The 21,369-nt window shown below is 34.9% G+C and overlaps 1 protein-coding gene across 1 annotated transcript in view; it reads right to left on the bottom strand.

Moving 5' to 3' along the window:
- Positions 1-1,351: 1,351 nt before the first annotated feature.
- The window catches only part of SGPP1 (sphingosine-1-phosphate phosphatase 1), a 32,430-nt gene continuing 12,412 nt past the window's right edge, over positions 1,352-21,369 (bottom strand). The window contains exons 2-3 of the mRNA XM_028100702.2: positions 10,801-10,890; positions 1,352-3,805 (exon numbers count right to left, since the gene is read on the bottom strand). Of these exons, the coding sequence (XP_027956503.2) occupies positions 3,254-3,805; positions 10,801-10,890 (642 nt within the window). The 3' untranslated portion in view covers positions 1,352-3,253. The remainder of the gene's footprint in view (positions 3,806-10,800; positions 10,891-21,369) is intronic.

Genomic DNA, 21,369 nt, shown 5'->3' with positions numbered 1-21,369 from the left:
AGCAAACAATAAAAACTCCCTTCAGAAAAACCAATTCAGCTATAAAGTTGAATTTTATTTTTCTTAAAGATTTTTTTAGAGAGAAGGCACATGCAAGTGGGGGGAGGGGCAGAGGGAGAGGGAGAGAAGCAGACTCCCCAACTTGGGCTTCATCTCAGGACCCCGAGATCATGACCCCAGCCAAAACCAAGAGTCAGACGCTTAATGGACTGACCCACCCAGGTGCCCCTAAAGTTGAATTTTAAAAATTGGTTCTTACTCATGTCCAGATTAAACAGGTTTTAAATCTAGAGAAGACATTCTTTGTTAACAAAAATGAAATTGCTTTGCCAATAAAAAATCTTTGCTGTATAAAATTGTTATCATATACTCAAAATAAAAACATTCTAGAATTTACTCATCCTTATGGAATGTTTTATGAAAATTTTCTTTTAAATTATACTTGTATCACTGAATTTTTATGTTGTCTTTGAAAGAAACATTTAATAAAGATTATATATAAAGAAAGCTAGTAAATAAAAATAATTATGTAAATCTACTGTAGTAGCATTGCTTTATCTTAGGTCTTAAAATGAGTTTCTGGCAGACCTAGTTTTGCAATTCATGGCATTTTATCTTTTTTTTTTTAATTAGGCTCCACCCCCAACGTGGGGCTTGAACTCACAACCCTGAGATTAAGAGTGCTCTACCTACTGAGCCAGCCAGCCCCCCCCCATCACGGCATTTTAAAATTACAAAATGAAATGTCCATATATTTATATAGCTTGAAAAAAATACTTATTCCTAATATTATGTTTAATTCCTGAAACAATGAATTAGCAAAGTCAACTACCTATAATACTATTGGCCACAGAGTTTGCTGAAACATATTTTATTCGTAAGTTTCTTTAAAAAAAAAGATTTTGTTTATGTATTTATTTTAGAGAGTGAGCAAGCATGAGTGAGGGGAGGGAGCGGGAGAGGGACAGAATCTCAAGCAGACTCCTGCTGAGCATGAGTCTAATGGTGGGGCTGGATCTCATGACCCTGAGATGATGACCTGAGCCAAAACCAAGAGTTGGATGCTTAACTGTCTGAGCCATTCAGGAACCCCTATTCATAAGTTTCTTAAAGAAATATTATGAAACTTTTCATTAATAAAAGTACAGTGTCAGAATGATCATAATTGAAGCTCAAAGTCAGCTGGAACCCTAAAGAATTTTTTCAGTGTCTTCTCTTTCTGAAAACAGCACTTTGATTTTGAATAAAATGCTTCAGAGGAAAAGCCTGCTAGCATGAAAATCCTAGGCATTTTTATAAATCTCTATCAGATAATACAGAGACAAATGCATAGAAGGCAAACAAAACACCCTTCAATTCTGAATTTGGCTTTTATTTTAAAATACACTTAGCATGGAACTATTATAGGACAGAAAGTAATAAACCACAAAGAAATGGAATATTTTCAAATACCTTTTAAGCTAGATATAAAAATTAATAAGATAGCATAGACCCAAATTATGGGAAATAGTTCCTAAAATTCATTAAACACATTTTGAGAGAAAAGTTCTTTGCACATTTTCCAACGTACCGATATGTTCCTAAGTGCCTTCGTTTCCTACTAATAGGTAAAGGTTCCAAATTTAGTTGCTTTATTTAAAATTATCAGATTCAGTGTTGGTAAAAAGTACCATGTCCCTAAATTCTCAATCAGAATTATAAAAATATGAGCTTAAATAGTTATGCTGTCCAAAATAGAAACATCTTAAGTGATAATTCTGGATAATCAGACAGATATTGCACTAAAGTCAGTAATTCCATACCTGATGCTCATTTATATGGAAAGTTAATTCTCTTCTTTATGAAAAACTTACTACAAATAAACTTAATGTTAACCTAACTACAATTACACTTCAAAATATAAAGGCACAGACCGAAGAATAAAGAATAGTTTAATACAATACCCAAATTTTCCACTGTGAAAATAATAAAAATTGAAAAAATAATAGGATCTGAAATACTGATACTTTTCGATTTTATAATTTACCTTAAGTAGCTAATAAATGGGTATTAAAAGTTAACACTGCTAAATCCAATCCTTTCCAAATAATTTAGAAAAACGGTTTGTTTACAAATGAAGCATGTGCATTGTCCCATCTATAAATTTCAATTACATTTCCATTCATTGGAAATATCTACCTGCAGTATAAACAATCAAGACAATGTACAAAAAATATATCTTGTTCCTATAACTTACAATGCACAGAAAAATACCTACAAAAATGGAAATATTTATCCATTCAGCTTCCCAATAAATTAGTGAGAAAGTTTAGCCCATTCCACATTTCTTTCCAAACAAAGGCTAAAGAATTGAGGGTGGCTTACTTCTAGCCCTGTTAGTTTGACATGTATTTTAAAAATATTTGCCTGATTATATGTAACTTAAGATAAAGTTAGCATCTTCTTTTTATATCACAGTATACATGGCATTTCTTAATTCAGCAACAGAAAGGCACAATTAGCAAGCAATAAAATTCAGTACCTGAATTATTAAATTGATGTCCAGAACAACTGCAAATAAAGTACATTCAACACAGTGTAAAGAACTTAAAAAAAAAAAGGAATAAAAAAACTTTTTTTTTCTGAATTTCTGAAAATTTGGTCCATTAAAAATGCCTCCCATGTTCAACATCATGGGTAACATGAAAGGTGATGGCAGTGTAAAAAGAGGCAGTAAATCATTATGTGGTGGCATATGAATTCTGGCCTAGTAATTATGCAATTCAATTAGGAAATGGCTCCCATAGTAAATAAATGTTAAATATATCTGTTAATAACAATGTGCCTATATTAAGTCCAGATATACAGGTACACTGTTTGCATATTATTATTGATTTTATAATACAGCCCCACAGTTTAAAATAACTTAGGTATATTATTTCACATATAACACATATTAGATACATAATTGTATATTATGTATCTTAATATATATTACATATAACTCCAATTCATAACAGCATAAAACTCTCCAAACATTACATGAACATTCTAAATGGATACTTATCATTTTCTGCCTGTTAAAATAGCTCAGCTCACCTAAAACAATATCTGGATGTGCAATGATAAAATGCACTGACTCTTACAACTTTACTTAAATAATTATTTAAGTTAAATTTCTGCAAAAGCCTAACTCTGATTTGGCTTTTAACTAGAATATATTTTTAGATATTGGTAACTGATACCCTCCTTTCTTACAAACAGTATTTCTCCATCAAGAGATACCAATAAAGAAAAATATGTAAGGAATCAAAAATGTGATAGAGAAACCAACCATTCCATAGGTAATATACCGATAAGGAAGTTCAACTTCCATGTGTTGTCTTGCTTTTCGAACATCATCACATGGTATATTAAAGATTTTACAGGCTAAGGGTATCGTGATCTTTTTCATTATATCTCTGACTATTAGTACAAATACCATCCCGATGAGAATCCGCAATATGGCTTTTCCACACAGAGTCACAGTAATGGGGGGCCTAGCTAATGGTAGAATATCCAGAGAAGGATCTAATATTAGACCCAGATTATAGGTAACATGAGATCCACACGCAATTCCAGCACCACTTCCTAGAATCTCAGCTGTGTCTCCTCGGGATGTACTCCAGGTGTCAAGAGTGAAAGAAAAGATCCCCAAAGCTAAGTGAAGCCCGATGATGATTAATGGAGCATATTTGTGAGTTTGATTGAAGTTGTCAATCAGGTCCACAAATGGATAGAAGATAGCTAAGATTAAAATGGTATATAGGAATCCAGCAATAATATCCTGGGAAAAGAGAAGAGTTGTTTAGTATAATACTGTTTTTGACATTTAAAAATATATATTTCACATTTGAAATGTTAATAAATTTTTAAAATGTCACATTTTCAAAGTAAACTTTACTGACCATATAAGTAATAAGACTTTTAGTGATAATAAAAAGATCAATTTGACAATAATAATGAAAGTACTGTTTTCATAATTCTACCTTCTTATAAATTAACTACATATATACTATATAAAAATTTGTATTTAAATCCCCAACAATAAACTATGCCTAAATTGTGTAGTTTTGATTTCTGGGGGAAAAAAAAAGACTAACAGCTGACCCTTAAACAACGTGAGGATAAGGAGTACCAACCCCCAACACAGTGAAAAATTCACATAAATTCACAGTGGAAAATTCACTTTGACTCCCCCAAACCTTAACTGATAGCCTACTGTTGACCCGAAGCCTTAACCGACAGCTGTGTGATTATACAGTTTATCCATTTTCCCACTGATGGTCATTTAAGTGGTTTACAGATTTTGGATTAGTTTATTGGTTATGGTTGAGCTCTTGAGCTCAAGTGCTTTCTTAATTGGTATCTGTTCTTAAGCCAACCAGGGATACTATAAACAGTGCTACTACGTTCTTGGTTTCAGTGTTGCCTGGTATGGGTCTGCAAGTTTCCTAGGAACAGATTGGCAGAATCATAGGATAAATGCATGTTCAATTTTATAAGACAATAAAAAAATTTCCAAAATGTTTATAAAAATTTACATCCCATCAGTTGTTGGTATTTCTTGATGTTTAATTAGATTTTCCTGATTATTATCTTTTCATAAGTTTATGGGTTATTCCTTTTCTGTGTAATGTATATTTGTGTCTTTTTGCAGCTGTTCTTTTAGATTTTCTCTTTTCTTGCTGATTTACATGATTTTTTTCAGATGGTCTATAAATCCTTTATATAAAATCTTTTATCAATAATATGTTCTGTAAGCATCTTTTTTTGGATTTTGTGGCCTGCCTTTTCATTTTCTTTATGGCATCTTTTGATGAACAGAAGTTCCAAATTTTAATGTCATATTTATCATTATTTCTTTTTTAAGAAAGCCTTCCTGCCACAAGATCCATAAAGGTATATTATTCAAAAGTTTTGAAGTTTTGAAGTTTGCCTTTTACACTTACTCCCAAATTCCTGCCATTGTACTCACTGTGCAGCAGTTCTATAAAAACTTTATCATGGATCAGCAAAGTCAACTGCACAATGCATTGTTCTAAACAATATAAAATTCTAAATCAGAATATTATGAAAATAAGAATAGCTAAAAATAGAGACAATTACTAAAGAGAGTAAGAACTGCATATGCAGCTAAAAATTTTGAGGAAATTATCCTTTTTACCACCACCTTCCTAGGAAGCTTAGCACGTTGTAAACACTCAAATATTTACTGGAGGAATGAATAAATGAATCCTTTACAGGAATTTATCTATTCTAACAAAATCTACTAAATCACTTGAAAGTGAATATCTTTACTCTTTTTTTCAACAATTACAACTATCATTAGGAAAGCATTTTTAAAATTTATTTCTATATAGAATAAGTTTTCGTGGATATTTTCCGATGCTAAAATATGAAAGGAGATTATTTAAAAGGAATTGTGTTCTCTTTATATAAGTGCTTTTATAGTAGGCGAAAGAAAGATATAATCACTTAGCAAAATGTTTATGAAAGTATGAACTAAGACAATAAATATCACTTGTGGGCACCTGGGTGGCTCAGTTGGTTGGGCGACTGCCTTCGGCTCAGGTCATGATCCTGGAGTCCCAGGATCGAGTCCCGCATCGGGCTCCCTGCTCAGCGGGGAGTCTGCTTCTCCCTCTAACCCTCCTCCCTCTCATGCTCTATCTCATTCTCTCTCTCAAATAAATAAAATCTTAAAATAAATAAATAAATAAATATCCCTTGTGTATTCAAACTCCTTAGAAGGACATATAGAGCATTTCACATCTGGCTTCTGTCTAGCCTAATGCTTCAGTGGAGCATGTGACTCTTCATCTCAGGGTTTTGAGTTCGAGCCCCATGTTGGGTACAGAGATTACTTAAAAATAAAAAAACCTTAAAAGTAAAAATAATGCTTCATGCCAGATCCCATAATGAATTTATAGACTATTTTCTGTCATCCCGGAATTACCTTTCCTTCTATATTTTAGGCAAACCATTACATCATACCCTTTGAGATTCTGCTCAGGCATCTATCGCCTCCATAAACTTTCTCTTCCTACTCCATAATAAGGAATTTCCTCCTCTTTACCTCCATGGCATCTCCTACAAACCTGCTACAACAGTTACCACATTTCTTTGCTTTCTATTTTTACCAGAAAACCAAAGGTTCACAACTCCTGTGCCCTTTAAAAATCGCTCAGGAACTTTACAAATATTGATGCCTGGGCTAATCCTCAGAGATTTTGAGTGAATTGAAGTGGGAGTAGCATCAATTTTTTTTTTTTTTTAAAAGCTCCCCAGTGATTCCATTTTGCAGCCGCAGTTGAGAATCACTATATTACATATTTATATTACATATTACATGTTTAGTGATTTCTCAAAGGCAAAGATTTTATCTTATTTATACATATATACCCAATGGCTGGCACACAGGAAGCAGGCAATATTTGGTTAGTTAAACTGAGACAGAGTAATTCTTTAGACTCATCATATTGATTATATGATCTTGCTTGATAAGAACTCTGTAAGAGAAATAGATGAAACTTCTTTCAACTTATTTCAATAAATAGATGAAACTAATTTTTTTTTAACTTAGGCTAAAGACATTTTCAGGGAATAATATTTTCTATACTGAAGATACTGTTGTAATACTTTATTTTTAGTGTCATATTTGATCCTCACAAACACCCTGATATGTCTCACCAATCTTATTTTGCTCTTTTGTCCCCAGAATATTAAAAGTGTCTTTTGTCCCCTTTCAAGGAATCCAAATTTGATAAAAATTTATGGTTACCTTAATTACCAGTTTTTAAACAAAGAAAACTGGACTACTGTCATAGAGCTAGGTATTTAATCTCATAAATTGAAGGTGCTCAATACATTTGTTGAAAAAAAAATATTCTCAGCATTAGGAATTAAATATTGGAGTGAAAATCTAAATTTTCAACATTTTTTTGAACATGAGGTCTTCCATGAAAATTCACTGATACAACTAAAAGTTACCTAAGAATTCTTATTAATTGAATTTTACTGCAGTTACTCAGAGATTCCAGAAGTGCCCCAAATTCTGACCATGCTTTTGGATATGGAGCTGTCAAATTATGTGACTGTCAAACCTTTATTCTTCATATTTCAAATCACTAATTGCCAAATAATTACACTTTTATGAGGTCATGTTCCTTTGGTTGCTCTCTTACCCTTTCTTCCCTGCCTTATAATCAAAGGCACAGGTCTTGTGAAATAACAGGATTTTGGCTACCAGGATAAAAGCTGCTGCTTTATTTCTTATTAAATTTCATGACTGATTCAAAATTTTCAGAATATGCTAATGTGGAAGTGTTCTGAGCCTTGTAATTCTCACATAGAATGTGTACCAACTTAGAAGTTTTAAATAAATGACAATGAGTTTTTTACATAAAACCATATATAATACGTAAGGTTAAGTGAAAGGAAGGGTTAATAGCTCTGAAGTTAGCTAATTTTTTTAATTATAGATTTTTCAGACCATAGATAGGCGTACATGTTCATTCCTATAAAATATTTTTTACAGTACCTTAAAAAATGAAAAAAAAAATCAATTAAATGACTTGAGACCTTTTTACATTTGATCACTTTTTTCTATTATTACTTAAGTTTTTATTTATTCATTTATTTAAGTAATCTCTACACCCAATGTGGGGTTTAAGCTCACAACCCCAAGATCAAGAGTCACACACTCCTCTGACTGAACCAGCCAGGCGCCCCCTACATTTGATCACTTTTAAGAATTCTTGGGGTGCCTGGGTGGCTCAATCGTTAAGCGTCTGCCTTCGGCTCAGGTCGTGATCCCAGGGTCCTGGGATCGAGCCCTGCATCGGGCTCCCTGCTTGGCGGGAAGCCTGCTTCTCCCTCTCCCATTCCCCCTGCTTGTGTTCCCTCTCTCGCTGTGTCTCTCTCTGTCAAATAAATAAATAAAATATTTAAAAAAAAAAGATGTTTCTCGTTTTTTGGGGTGTTTGGTTGGTTTGGTTTATTTCTTGTTACGAAAGTGGGTTTGAGGGGTATGTACTACTTTATAATCTCATCTTTTTAAAAAGACTTTCCACATATAGACATATAAACTTTCAGTACAATTTTGGGTAAATGGATTTACAACACATTCATAATTTTACTAATGTAGAAACAAAATAGAAGTTTGACAAGTACCCAGTCTAGTAACTTAAAATGGCCTGCGTTTTTATGAATTTAAATTCTGAGAGATAGGTTTTAATAATAAATAAAGAAAAAACAGATGTAGTAACTCCTCTATACTTTTCATGGAATTAAGAAAATCAATTTATGAAGGTAGGTAGATGTTGAAAATAAACTAGGCTGTTGCTCTTTGTGTTGTAACAATAACAAAGCTTATGGCAAATAGTGAATGAAGTGTACATTATAAATTATTTAGAACACATTATCAGAACTCTCTTATGTTAATGAAGACATCCACTTAGATAATATGGTATCTAAGCACCTACTGGCAACTTGTAGGGCACACACTGCCTACCTATAGTTCCATACTAATTTCACAATAAATAGTAAGATACAAATTATGGCTAAGAAAATAGTTCAAAACACAGGTAATTTACTGAAACATTAAAATATAGGAAAAAGCAAAAATTGTGGGAATACATTAGATCCATAATGTAAAAAAAGGGGGTGTTCATTATAGGTATAATTTCATACATCAACTATGATCAATGTATTATTGATTAGGAAAAATTGTGGTCATAACACAGGGCATAATTTACATGTTTGCAAGTTACCCATGATTTTACTTTTAAAAGGAAAACAAAAATTTGTTACTACTACACATAATAAAATTCAGTAGCTAGTCTGAATAAAACTGATGAAACATTCTATGGGACAAGAAGGTTTTTGAATAAAGGACTAGGGTTATCAGATGCATGATCTAAAAAATAATACATCAATATTGTTTTTACATCAGCTGATTTAAAAATAGACATCCAGTATGTAAAAACTGAATGGAACTCAGCTTGAATATTTGACCAATCCACTAAACATCTGTTTTTTAAAGAACACATCTTTTAGGTTATATATTCAATATAATCAGATTCTTATTACTCTTTTTATTATGATAATGAACCTAGGGGTAATATAATCTAATATCTTTTCCTTCAAGAAATATCAGGGATCCATTTTTTATCATTCAAAGATGCATAACCATTTGGTAGTTTTTTAGGAATAATATTACTAACTTTTGGGATTGGAAGGAAATAACTAACAAGGCACAGAACTGGATAACATTTTCTCTTGACAAATATTAGATCTGACCTAAAAATATGATACTTGGTTTCATTATAAAATTAGTAGAGATTAGTCAGAATTATATGTAAATTCACAATTCATATTAATACAAATAATTATAAAAAGTTGAACATGAATAATTTGCTTATTAAAATAGTATTTGTGACTTCTGGAAATTTACTAGTAAAGGGGCAGCTTCTGAAGGTAAGCAATCTAAGTAAAAAATAGAAACCCAGTATTTCTACAGCTATGAAACAAGTTAAGTAAATATTTTTATGAGTAGAAAATTCTAAAAGGACAAGAAAAATTTGTAACCGGTTATAAATTTTTGGATTCCATGAGTTAGTTCATATTTACTTTTTTTCTGATCCTTTATCTACAAAATACATAATACATTCAAAGACTGTACTAAGAGACACCACACTAGATGCAAGGGACAGAGAGAAAACACAGTTACTCTTCTTATGTTGCTTATTGTCTAGTGGGGGTGACGTTAAAAAAAAAAAAGCAATTGCAGTTCAGCCTAAGTGCTGTGCCAGAATTATGCTCAAGATGCTCTGGGCGAAAGGTCACCTAACCAGTCAAGAGAAAGGAAAGATGGGGAATGTTATAAGGCTTTTAGGAGATAAGAACGTTTTTGTGACTCTTAAAGAATGGATAAGATAGTTAGCTAGACAAAGAAAGAGAAAAGGGTATTCCAAGCAGAAGTTACAGCATTCCTAAAGGTATGGAGATAAGAAAACACCATTCACATTTGAGTGAACATAAGTCATTCAGTATGGCATCGTATTTGTGTTTTGTAAGTAAACTACAACAGGAGACTAAACACTGTATGGAGTGATGTCAGACTGGAAGTAGGGCTACAAATGAAGCTATTACAGTAATCGGGTGAAGAGATGATGCAAGCTAGAATTAAATGCCAACGGGAAGAGGAGGAAGGGAGGTGAGTAGGCGTGGCTAAAGAGACAGGTATCTTGCTGCTTTTTTTAAATTGAATAGCATTCTCAAAATAAAATAACTGATGTAAGCACAAAAATACTGTTGGGAAAAAGAAGAAAACTAGAATTTAATATGTCAATATAAGTGATTTAAGTTCATGTAGTTTCTAGTCACCGGGTGTTCACTGATTAGAGCTTTCCCTGATTTCTGTATTGTTAGTTTTCACTTCAAGAGGCAGAGAAGAGAATGAGAAGGAAAATCAAACTGAGACTGGAAGGAGGGAGAAACCTTATCCTGAGCATAATATTTGGTTATTTGTGATTGCTGGGAACTGTTTCCACAAAATACATGATTATTAAGTTAAATGTTCACAAAACATCATGTTAATATACATATATATTATATATTAATATATATATTATACACACACATATATTTTTGCAAAATGAAGATTTATAATAATTATTTTCTCAGGTTTCCTGTAAGTTTGAAAATGATTAAAAACTATAAAATTGCCTGTCAATTTCAGAAAAAAACAAAGCACTATGAACACAATGTTTTCCTTACCAGAATGGAGTGCATTCCCATGTAAATTCTACTTAGGCAAACTAGAGAACACCAGCAGGGAATAAGAATCAATCCATATATAAGAGGATACTAAAGGGGAAAAAAAGTAAAATTAGTTAAATAAGTTAGGCTAAATTTAAACAAGGAAATAAAAAACAAATTACTATACCATAAAACTCCACAAAAACAAGAACTGTGTTTTTACTCCCCCCTGTATTCCTAGCACCTAAACCTAAGCATGGCACATAGCAGACATTCAAGAAATACTTTTGCAGGGGTGCCTGGGTGACTCAGTCGGTTAAATGTCTGACTTTTGATTTCGGCTCAAGTCACAATTTCAGGGTTGTGAGATCGAGCCCTGCTTAAGATTCTCTCTCTCCCTCCCCACCTTCTCTGCCCCGCCCCCCGTTTGTGCTCACTCTCTCCCTCAAAAAAACAAAACTAAACTAAACAAAAACTTTTGCATGACTGAACAAATGAATGAAATCTGGGGTTTCTACACTCTTCATTGTGAGACCTGGCTCATTTTCGTTTCTATAGTAAAGACTTAATCACTGGCATGCTGCAGAAGAAAAACAGGACATATTTTTCATGGAGCTCCAAAATGAAATACCTCTGAGATTGTGCTTGAATCTGATCCATGTAAGTGTCTCTGCTTCCCTGGGGAGGAAGACTGAGCAGTATCTCCCTCTCCGTTCCATCAGTGACTGCTATTTGTAGTTTCTGTTGGTACTGCCCCATCTTGTATTCAATATTCATCACCCTGTAACTGGTTTTCCACTTCTGCCCCTCCACTAAAATTTCAAATGGTAACCTTTTTGAGAATAATTGTGGGGGGATACTGGGATCAGAAAGTCATAAAAAGGGAGAAAACATAAAATGTAGACAACTCTTGGTATCAAAGGCATTAGTGTTAAGACTTGGCTTTGAATCTCCTTATAGTAGAAGGAAAGTGGAAATGATGGATGGACACAGTGGCAAGTTTGTAAAGGAAGAAGGAAGGGGACACAGTTGAGCAGTTTATGCCCTATAACTTCAAATTTCTCCGTGAAATTGAAGCCAAGGTGGTTCAACTCAATAAGAAATCAATGTGGTTCAATAAGAAGTGGGGTTGAAAGAAGGGATTTAGTAAGGCTGTAAGAAGAATGGTAAAGATTTAGTACATAGTTGTTTTGATTTGACTTTTCTACTATATTTGACATAGCTACCACTTTCCTGAGAGTCTAAATACCCTTGATTTCCACAGTATCACATTCTGTTTCCTCTTTCACCATCTTTTTTTTTTTTCTGTGTTTCCCACACAAGAGCTTATCTTCCTCTTCTTGTTCCTTAAACACTGACATCAATAAATAAGGATTCTGCCCTTAGCAGTTCTTGGTAGTCTCAGCTTTTCTTATTTTTTAACTACTACTTCACATGCTGAAGACCTATCCATTTCCTTGTGTTAAGAACTATATGGCCAGGGGCACCTGGGTGGCTCAGTTGGTTAAGTGACTGCCTTCAGCTCAGGTCATGATCCCGGAGTCCCGGGATCGAGTCCCACATCAGACTCCCTGCTCAGCGGGGAGTCTGCTTCTCCCTCTGACCCTCTCCCCTGTCATGCTCTCTCTCTCTCTCTAATAAATGAAATCTTTCTCTCAAATAAATAAATAAAATCTTAAAAAAAAGATTTAAAAAAAGAAAAAAAAAAACTATACGGCCAAGGCCTGCACCTGCACCTTCTACTGCACATATGTCTCTATGGAGTTAATTAAACCCGCTATACTTCAAACCAATGTCATCATCCTACCACCCAAACTTGTTCCTCCTCTCATATTCCCTATTTCATTTGGAAACCTCATAATCCACATAATAATCTAAATGAGAAACATGAATTATTCTTGATTCCTTCCTTATCCCTCATATTCAACCGATAATCATGTCTTGCTTATTTCACCTTCTAAATTTTCTTGATTCTATCAGCTCTTTTCCACTCTCCTTAAACTGTCCTTATTCAGATCCTCATAGTTTCTTTTCTAGGCTCTACCTATTTCTCCAGCCATTCTTCCACATGCATGAGGAATTTGGTTAATGGGGCAGACAGACATATAACTATATAATGAGGTAAGTGCTATGAGAGTATACTAAAAATTCTGAGGGATTCTAAGGGATGGGCACTTAACTTAAAGATGTTAACAAAGTCACCCAGATTAAGTAAGATCCAAGTTGTCCTGAGAGATGAGTAGGATTTAATCTTTAGAAAAAAGGAGTACAGGGCAAAAAAGATAAAAGGCACTGTAAACAGCAGGAACACCATGAACAAAGGCTTGTGGGCAAGAAATTGGTTTTCTAGGAGAATAAGCTTACACTCTAGCTGGGGGAAGGCACTAAATAGTGAAGATACAATATGCAAATTATATGATATTTAAAGATATATAAATTACGTAAGATGTGTTAAGTACTATGTGTTCAAATGTGTTAAAGTACTATGGAGAAATACAAAGAGAACAGGTGTTGAAACAGTAATGTTCATCAGATATTCCTTATGCTCCTCTACATTTTCAGGTTCACTTGCAGTTAGATTGGGACTATGTGACTAGTTTAGCCAATGAGCTGAGGAAAAGGACTTATGCCTCTTTCAATCATACTATGATCTCTCTCTTCCTTATAGATGCAACCCTGGAAGCCACAGGCTGATAATGTATCACAATACAGGCAAACTTCCATCAGCCTGGGTCCCTGAAGTCCAGATGGTTTCACTGGTGAATTTTACCAAACATTTTTAAAAATTTTAATATCAACCTTAGGGAATACTTCCTAACTCATTCATGAGGCCATTATTACCCTGCTATCAAAACCAGACAAAAACATCACAAGAAAACTACAGACAAATATCCCTTGTAAATACAGGTGCAAAAATCTTCTACAGAATATTAGCAAACCAAATCCAACAGCTCACTAAAAGTATTATACACCAATATGTATGGTGTGGGATTTATCCCCGAAATGCAAAGGGGATAAATTTGGTTTCTTTGGTTCCACAAAGAAAAATCAGTGTAATACATCACACTAATAGAATTAAGAAAAAAATACCCATGATCATCCTTCATAATAAAAGCACTCAAAAAACTAGGAAAGAAGGGAACTTCTTCAACATGATAAAGGGCATTTATAAACTACCTAAAGATAACATACTTAATGGTGACAGACTGAAAGGTGAGATGAGATGTAGATCTCTTCAAGATGAGAAAGACATCTACCTCTCACTGCTGCTAACACTGTATTATACGTTCTAGGCAGAACAGTTAGGCAAGAAAAAGAAATAAAAGACATCTAAATTGAAAAGGACAAAGTAAAACTATCTCTACTTACAGATAACATGATTGTAAAAAAAAAGAAAAAGAAAAAGAAAATCACAAAAGAATCCACCAAAAACTACTAGAGTTAATAAATGAATTCAGCAAAGTTGCAGGGCACAAGACCAACACACACAAATCAGTTCTGTTCTATACACCAGCACTGAACAATCTGAAAAGGAATTTAAGAAAATTCGATTTGTGATAGCATCCAAAAGGATAAAATACCTAGTAATAAATTTAACCAAGTAAGTAAAAGACTGGTACATTGAAAGCTATAAAACATTAATGGAAGTTACAGACCTTATCTTTGACATGGGATATATTTATGCATTAGTATATAGTAAATATTATCATATTCTCTATATGTAATATATGTATATATGTAATATATATGTACATATGTAAAAATACTAGTATTTATTTTAATTATTGTCTCTTTCCTCAAGAATGTAAGTTCCATGGGGGCAGAAACTTCAATCTGTTTTGTTCACTGCTGTATTATCAGTGACTACAACAGTGTCTACATCTAGTAGGCAGTCAATAAATACTTGCTAAACGAAGTAAACATAAGCCTTCAGCCTCGGAAGGATATCAGTCTTACCTTACCACATTCATGATAACCTTGGGGTCAAAGGCCTGGCCTCAAACCTGGGCCACCTTAACCTTTAGTTCTAAGAGCATCTCTGGAATCCATCACAATAAATTGCAATCTGAAAATCCTTTTGAGTAAACTTAGGGAATTTCCAATGCTTGTTTTATTTTATTTATTTATTTATTTTTTACTCAAAGTCTACTGATTTATTTTTTTAACAAGTGTAAGATCTTTATTTCTTTATTAACATGTAATGTATTATTTGTTTCAGGGGTACAGGTCTGTGATTCATCAGTCTTACACAACTCACAGCGCTCATCATAGTACTTACCATCCACAGTGTCCATCACCCATCCCTCCCACCTCCCTCCACTCCAGCAACCCTCAGTTTGTTTCCTGAGATTAAGAGTCTCTTATGGTTTGTCTCCCTCTCTGGTTTTGTCTTATTTCATTTTTCCCCTCCCTTCCCCTATGATCCTGTGTCTTGCTTCTCAAATTCCTCATATCAGTGAGATCATATACTTGTCTTTCTCTGATTGACTTATTTCGCTTAGCATAATACCCTCTAGTTCCAGCCAAGTCGTTGCAAATGGCAAGATTTCATTTTTTTTTTTTTTTTGATGGCTGTCCAATGCTTGTTTTAGAATAAACATTGTTAGGTAAGGATTCTGTAGCTTAAGCTTTTAAAACTATATATTTTCTAAAAACAAAGTAACCAAATTGTATAGAAATAAAAACCATTTCCTACAATAGCACATTATGAACTATATTTTGTATACTAAAAGCAAAACAAAACAAAAAACTTATTCATAATAGCATGTTTTCCTTCATAGTACTTTCCACACCGGTAGGCTAGTGTGGTGTATAGTAATATATGGGTCCAAAAAGGTAAAACAAAAACAAAAACTGACCCATATGCAGTCATTTAATGTACACATTAAGATAAACATGTGAACTAAAACATTTTCAGCTCAATCTATCCTTTTGACCTACTCATATTTGCTGTCATCTTACTGTTTCTTTCAAACTCTGAAGTCACAAAGTATCAATTTAGCAACAGAACTCATCAAGTAAATATTAATTATAATTTTAAGTGTATTTTTAATTAAAAACCACAATAAGGAAAGTATTGTTTTTTGTTTTTGTTTTTTATTTGACAGAGAGAGACACAGCGAGAGAGGGAACACAAGCAGGGGGAGTGGGAGAGGGAGAAGGAGGCTTCCCGCCAAGCAGGGAGCCCAACGCCCAGGACCCTGGGATCACGACCTGAGCTGAAGGCAGACACTTAATGACTGAGCCACCCAGGAGCCCAGGAAACTATTGTTTAGGGGCACCTGGGTGGCTCAGTTGTTAAGCATCTGCCTTTGGCTCAGGTCGTGATCCCAGGGAAGTCGGGCTCCCTGTTCTGCTCAGTGGGGAGTCTGCTTCTCCCTCTCCCACCCCCATGCTTGTGTTCCCTCTCTGTCAAATAAATAAATAAAATCTTAAAAGAAAAAAAAAGGAAAGTATTGTTTATTACCATCCTATTTGATGTAGACTTAGGTTAACAAACTAGGATCTCTTTCCCAGTTTCTGTTACAGGGAAGGGATTTGTGAAAAAGAAAGAGAAGGACTACATGTTTTAGCTTGTATCATTTTACAGCTGCGGGCAGGCAGACCACAGCTTTCCAGATAGTTAAGATGAACAAGAAATTCCTGAATCTCTCTGTGGAAACCAGAGTAGAAACAAGAGAAGCTTAAGCTTCTCTGCAATAACAATCTAACCAACCTTTCTCTCACTTCTGATACACACATATTTGCAATTGTTCTGTCCTCCACTTGACTGTCACTCTCTACTAATTCCGACCCACCCCAATCCTCTACTTGACAAATAAACTGGCTGGATTTTTTAAAGCCAAAATTCATTTCTAGGAAGATGTTAGAGGAAATAAATGTGGATTTGTTCTTTACTTAAGTGTTAATAGATGAAATAATTTTACTTAACATACAATTTACTATGTACCAGGCACTGTTTCAAGAGCTTTATAAATATTAGCTCATTTAATCATCAGAACAACCCTATGGGGGAGATTTCTAATTTAAATGACACTGAGTCAAAGAGAGGTCCAAGATTAAACAGGTATTAAGTTATGGAGCTGAAATTCAAACACTGAAAGTCTAATTTCCCAAATCTAAGCTCTTAACCACTATACTAAGCTGTCCTTCACATATAGTGTGTTGTTTGATTCCTTGTATCCCTAGGATCAAGCAGATTATCTCTCATATATTTTTTATTTAGGTTTTTCTTAGAATGGAGGCTAGGTACAAACTTAATTAGAGGTAGAAGGGAACTTAAAGATACTAATTCCACTCTCCTCTCTTTACAGATGAAGAAACAGACCCAGGGATGCCAAATAACACTTAGTCATCCAGTGGCCTATTCTGATGCCTTTTCCAATTTACCATGCTTGTTACTTTATACTTCTATCACTATACAAATAGGTAATAATTTTAAGTTTGGTAGGGGTTCCTAGTTTTTATTTTCCTTTTCTTAGAGAATGTTGAGCTTTACTTGTTGAATTTATGTTATTTTCTCTAATAAGAAAGTTTTTACTTAACTCTTTAGGTCTTATCAAAAAAGCTGAAAGAAAAATTTACAAGTCCTTCACATTATTTTCAAATTAGAAAAAATTTACCAAACGGAAAACAGATCATATGACCTCCTTGATGCTTTTAATTTCATACCACGATCTAATCTTTTCATTGCACAGCCTATTACAGGAACACTATCTAAACATACCCTTCAGTTATTCTACCAAACAGTTCTATTCCTACTGATATGCTTTCCTTAACTCTTTAACACAGAGAATCAGAATTAGTGTTTATTTTTATTATTTATTTATTTATTTTAAAGATTTTACTTATTTATTTGACAGAGAGAGATAGCGAGAGCAGGAACACAAGCAGGGGGAGTGGGAGAGGGAGAAGCAGGCTTCCCGCCGAGCAGGGAGCCCGATGTGGGGCTCGATCCCAGGACTCTGGGATCATGACCTGAGCCGAAGGCAGACGTTTAACGACTGAGCCACTCAGGCACCCCAGAATTAGTTTTTATATTGTGTCATTTGTCATTCACATTCATTGAGGTTAGTAAAAAGTCAATAAAATGACTTGCAATTAAAGCAATGACAAAAACTGTCTTCAGTAGAATTTAAAATTTTCATAGTAATTTAAATATGGGACAAAGGCAGGCATCAGAAAAAAATTGTATTTTGAATTCAAGAAATGGATAGTGTATATGTAAACAATAGATGACAAGGATACCACATTAATGATATATCTGCCTTGTTCTCCCACTGCTAGTGGAATAAAAATTGACGCAACCTTTCTGGAAAGCATCTGTCCATACATAAAAGAGCTCTAAGTGTTCATATATGTTGACACAGTGATCTCTCTCCTAAAATTCTATACCAAAGACACAGAAATGTGGGACAAGGATTCATATATAAAAATGTTTATTGTGAAGTTATATATACACAATGAACAAATCAATGTTTGATTATAATGTAGTAGTTTAAAATAATGGTTTTATTGGCCCTAGCCATTTACTATATGCATTTATTGGGACTCTAAAAAATGTAAATAATAGGAACTGAATTATGTAGAGAAAAAGAGATGTATTATAAGGATACAGAGTATCTCACTGAGTCCTAAGGCAAAAGGAAGCTAAGCTTCAAGAAGAAACTGGAACTATGAACTAGACAGTCATGGGACCCTTTCTTCTTCTTACATATCCACTTCATCTTTTTCTGTGTGGCAGCTTTTCTGCTCTCTAGTCCACATGGTAAATGGAGGTTTTTCGATTTATTCTTCAGTGAGGAAACCTGCCCAAACTCAGTACCTGTTCTCAATTTCTGATGGACAAGATTGCATAGACAAAATATTTCCCTTAAAGGTGAGGGACTCTTAGAGGGTTGTGAGCTAGGTTGACTCCCCAAAGGTGCCTGCTTCTTCAGATGTGGGACAATGGGCTAGTTTCATAATTTTTTTGTATCAGTTTCCTCATCTATAAATGGAGATAATAGTATCTGTAGTTAGGGCAATACTATAATATAAAAACTATTTTGCAAGAATATGAACGTGTTTCATTCATTAAGAATGTTTTCTACCTTGTCTGAGGAAAGCTGTATCCACCAGAGCAACTGGGAAGGCCCAGGCTTTGGGTGAATGCACTCACCTCTGCCTCTACACTTCTTCCAGCCTCCAACCTCCAGGTCCTGGGCCGGAGCTGTGGCCTCCAGCCCAGCCATTCCTCCTACAGACCAGCTGTCCCCAAAGCCCATGTCCTTCTGTCCTGCCCATTTCTCCTGCCTAACGGAGTTTTGTGCAATTCGGGACGTTCTTCCATAAACTGACCCTTGTATTAGTAGGGCCTTTAGGAGATTTTTGTTAGAAACCTAGGACCTTCCTTCACCTCTGAACAGCTTTTTCCCTCAATTCCAATCCAAAGATTTATGTACCTTTCTAGTTGACTGAAATTTGTGGGAGGCTTCCTCCCCTTTGCTATTCTATATTCTTAGTCCTATGCTAGCTTTATGTCTCAGAAATGGTGAAATGTACATCAGTCCAATAAAATACGAAAAAAATGTTTTTTTAGAGAGGTGCCTGGGTGGTTCAGTTGGCTAAGTATCCAACTCTTGATTTCGGCTCAGGTCATGCTCTTGGGGTCGTGGGATCAAGCCCCACATGGGGCTCCCCGCTCAGCAGGGAATCTGCTTCTCTCCCTCTCCCCCCTCTCCCTCTGCCCCTCCCCGCTGCTCGCACGCTATCTCTCAAATAAATAAATCTTTAAAAAAATGTTTTCTAGGAATTTTTACTGATAGAGAAAAAATATTATAGTTCTCCAGAGAAACAAAACCAGTAAGATGTATACATACACATATATGGAGAAAGATTCATTGCAAGGAATTGCCTCTATTATTGGATTTATTTTAAGGATTATGGAGGCTACAAATACAAAATCTGCAGGGTAGGCCAGTGGACTGGAGATCCAGGAAAGAGTTGATGTAGCTCAAGTCCAAAGACAGTAGGTGAGCAGGATCCCCTCTTCCTGGGGGAAAAAAGTCTTTTTTTCCTCTTTCAACTGATTGGATAAAGCCCCACCAATTAAGATAATCTCCTCAAAGATACATACTGATTGAAATATTAATAACCATCTAAAAAGGTTTTTTTTTTTAAGATTTTTAAAAATTTGTCAGAAGGCACGCGCGTACACAAGCAGGGGAAGCAGCAGGTAGCGGGAGAAGCAGGCTCCCCTCTGAGCAAGGAGCCTGATGTGGGGCTCAATCCCAGGACCCTGGTATCATGACCTAAGCTGAAGGCAGATGCTTAACTGACTGAGCCCACCCAGGCGTCCCTAAAAAATATCTTCACAGAAATAAATACGATAGTGGTTGCCCAAAAATCTGGGTATCGTGGCCTAGCCAAAGGACATATAAAATTAACTATCACACATTATATTAAATAAAAAAATAAACACCATACACAATATGGTTGCAATTATTTTCAAATTGTAAGGAAATAACAAAAAAGTTAACATTAGGTTTTTTCTATTTTTATTTTACAAGTCTTCTATAAAACTCAGCACTTACCTTGTTTGTCCTTTTAGCAGCATTTAAAAATATTAATTAGGGGTGCCTGGGTGGTTTGGCAGGGTAAGCGGCTGACTTTGGCTCAACTCATGATCACAGTCTTGAGATCAAGCCCTCATCAGGCTCCCCGCTCAGCAGGGAGTCTGCTTGTCCCTTTTCCTCTGCTCCTAACTCCCAGTTCATGCTCTCTCTCAAATAACTAAATAAAATCTTCAAAACAAACAAAGAAACAAAAACAATATTAACTACTAGCCTTTTCTAGAAACACTCTTTTACTTGTAGCCTCCCTTTATAGTATATTCTTTTTATGATACTGTCCAATTTACAGTCCTCTTTTCTGCAAACAGAATCTGACAAGTTGAGAGGTAAGAAGATATCTTAGGGATTGTCTAATTAGCCCCAGAAGTGTGGCCCTGGAGACATGTTAATACTGTGTGACCCTGCTCTTTTGACTATAACTATTGGATCAGGCATGGACACTGGCCCTAGAGCAGCAAATCCACTGGCTGGACTGAGCGGATTAGATTCTTTTTCCTAATCATAATTTGAATGAAAGTCAGTCAGTCTCTGTTGTATGCTTGAAATTGGAATAATGTAGAAGTAGGGGTAAGGCTGACATATGCATGCCAAAGCAGAGAGAGAAGAAGGAAACAAATGAGAGACCATGCAACCCCAAGAAACAAAGATGGATGGCACCGCCTTTAGTTCTGATAGCATTCCAGAGGCCTGGCTCCATTCCCTTGGAAGCCTGGCAGCACTTTCTTGATTTTGACTTCCATAAGATACTCATTCTAGTCCTCAAATAAATTTCCTTTTTTTTTCTTAAGCTAGTACAAATGGGTTACTAGACCCCCTACACACACACACACACATACACACACAGCCCTAGTTAGACAATCCCTAAGATATCTTCTTACCTCTCAACTTGTCAGATTCTGTTTCAGGTTCTTTTTACCCTATCCATTCCTTAAACGTTAATGTCTTTAAAGGTTTTTTCCTTAGACCTTCTGTT

The sequence above is a fragment of the Eumetopias jubatus genome, unplaced genomic scaffold (assembly GCF_037043125.1).
Source record: "Eumetopias jubatus isolate StellerSeaLion01/CBP00866 unplaced genomic scaffold, mEumJub1_p1.0 scaffold_7, whole genome shotgun sequence".
NCBI classification, from domain to species: domain Eukaryota; kingdom Metazoa; phylum Chordata; class Mammalia; order Carnivora; family Otariidae; genus Eumetopias; species Eumetopias jubatus.
Note: the sequence above shows the minus strand (reverse complement) of the source record. Positions and strands in the feature narration are given on the sequence as shown.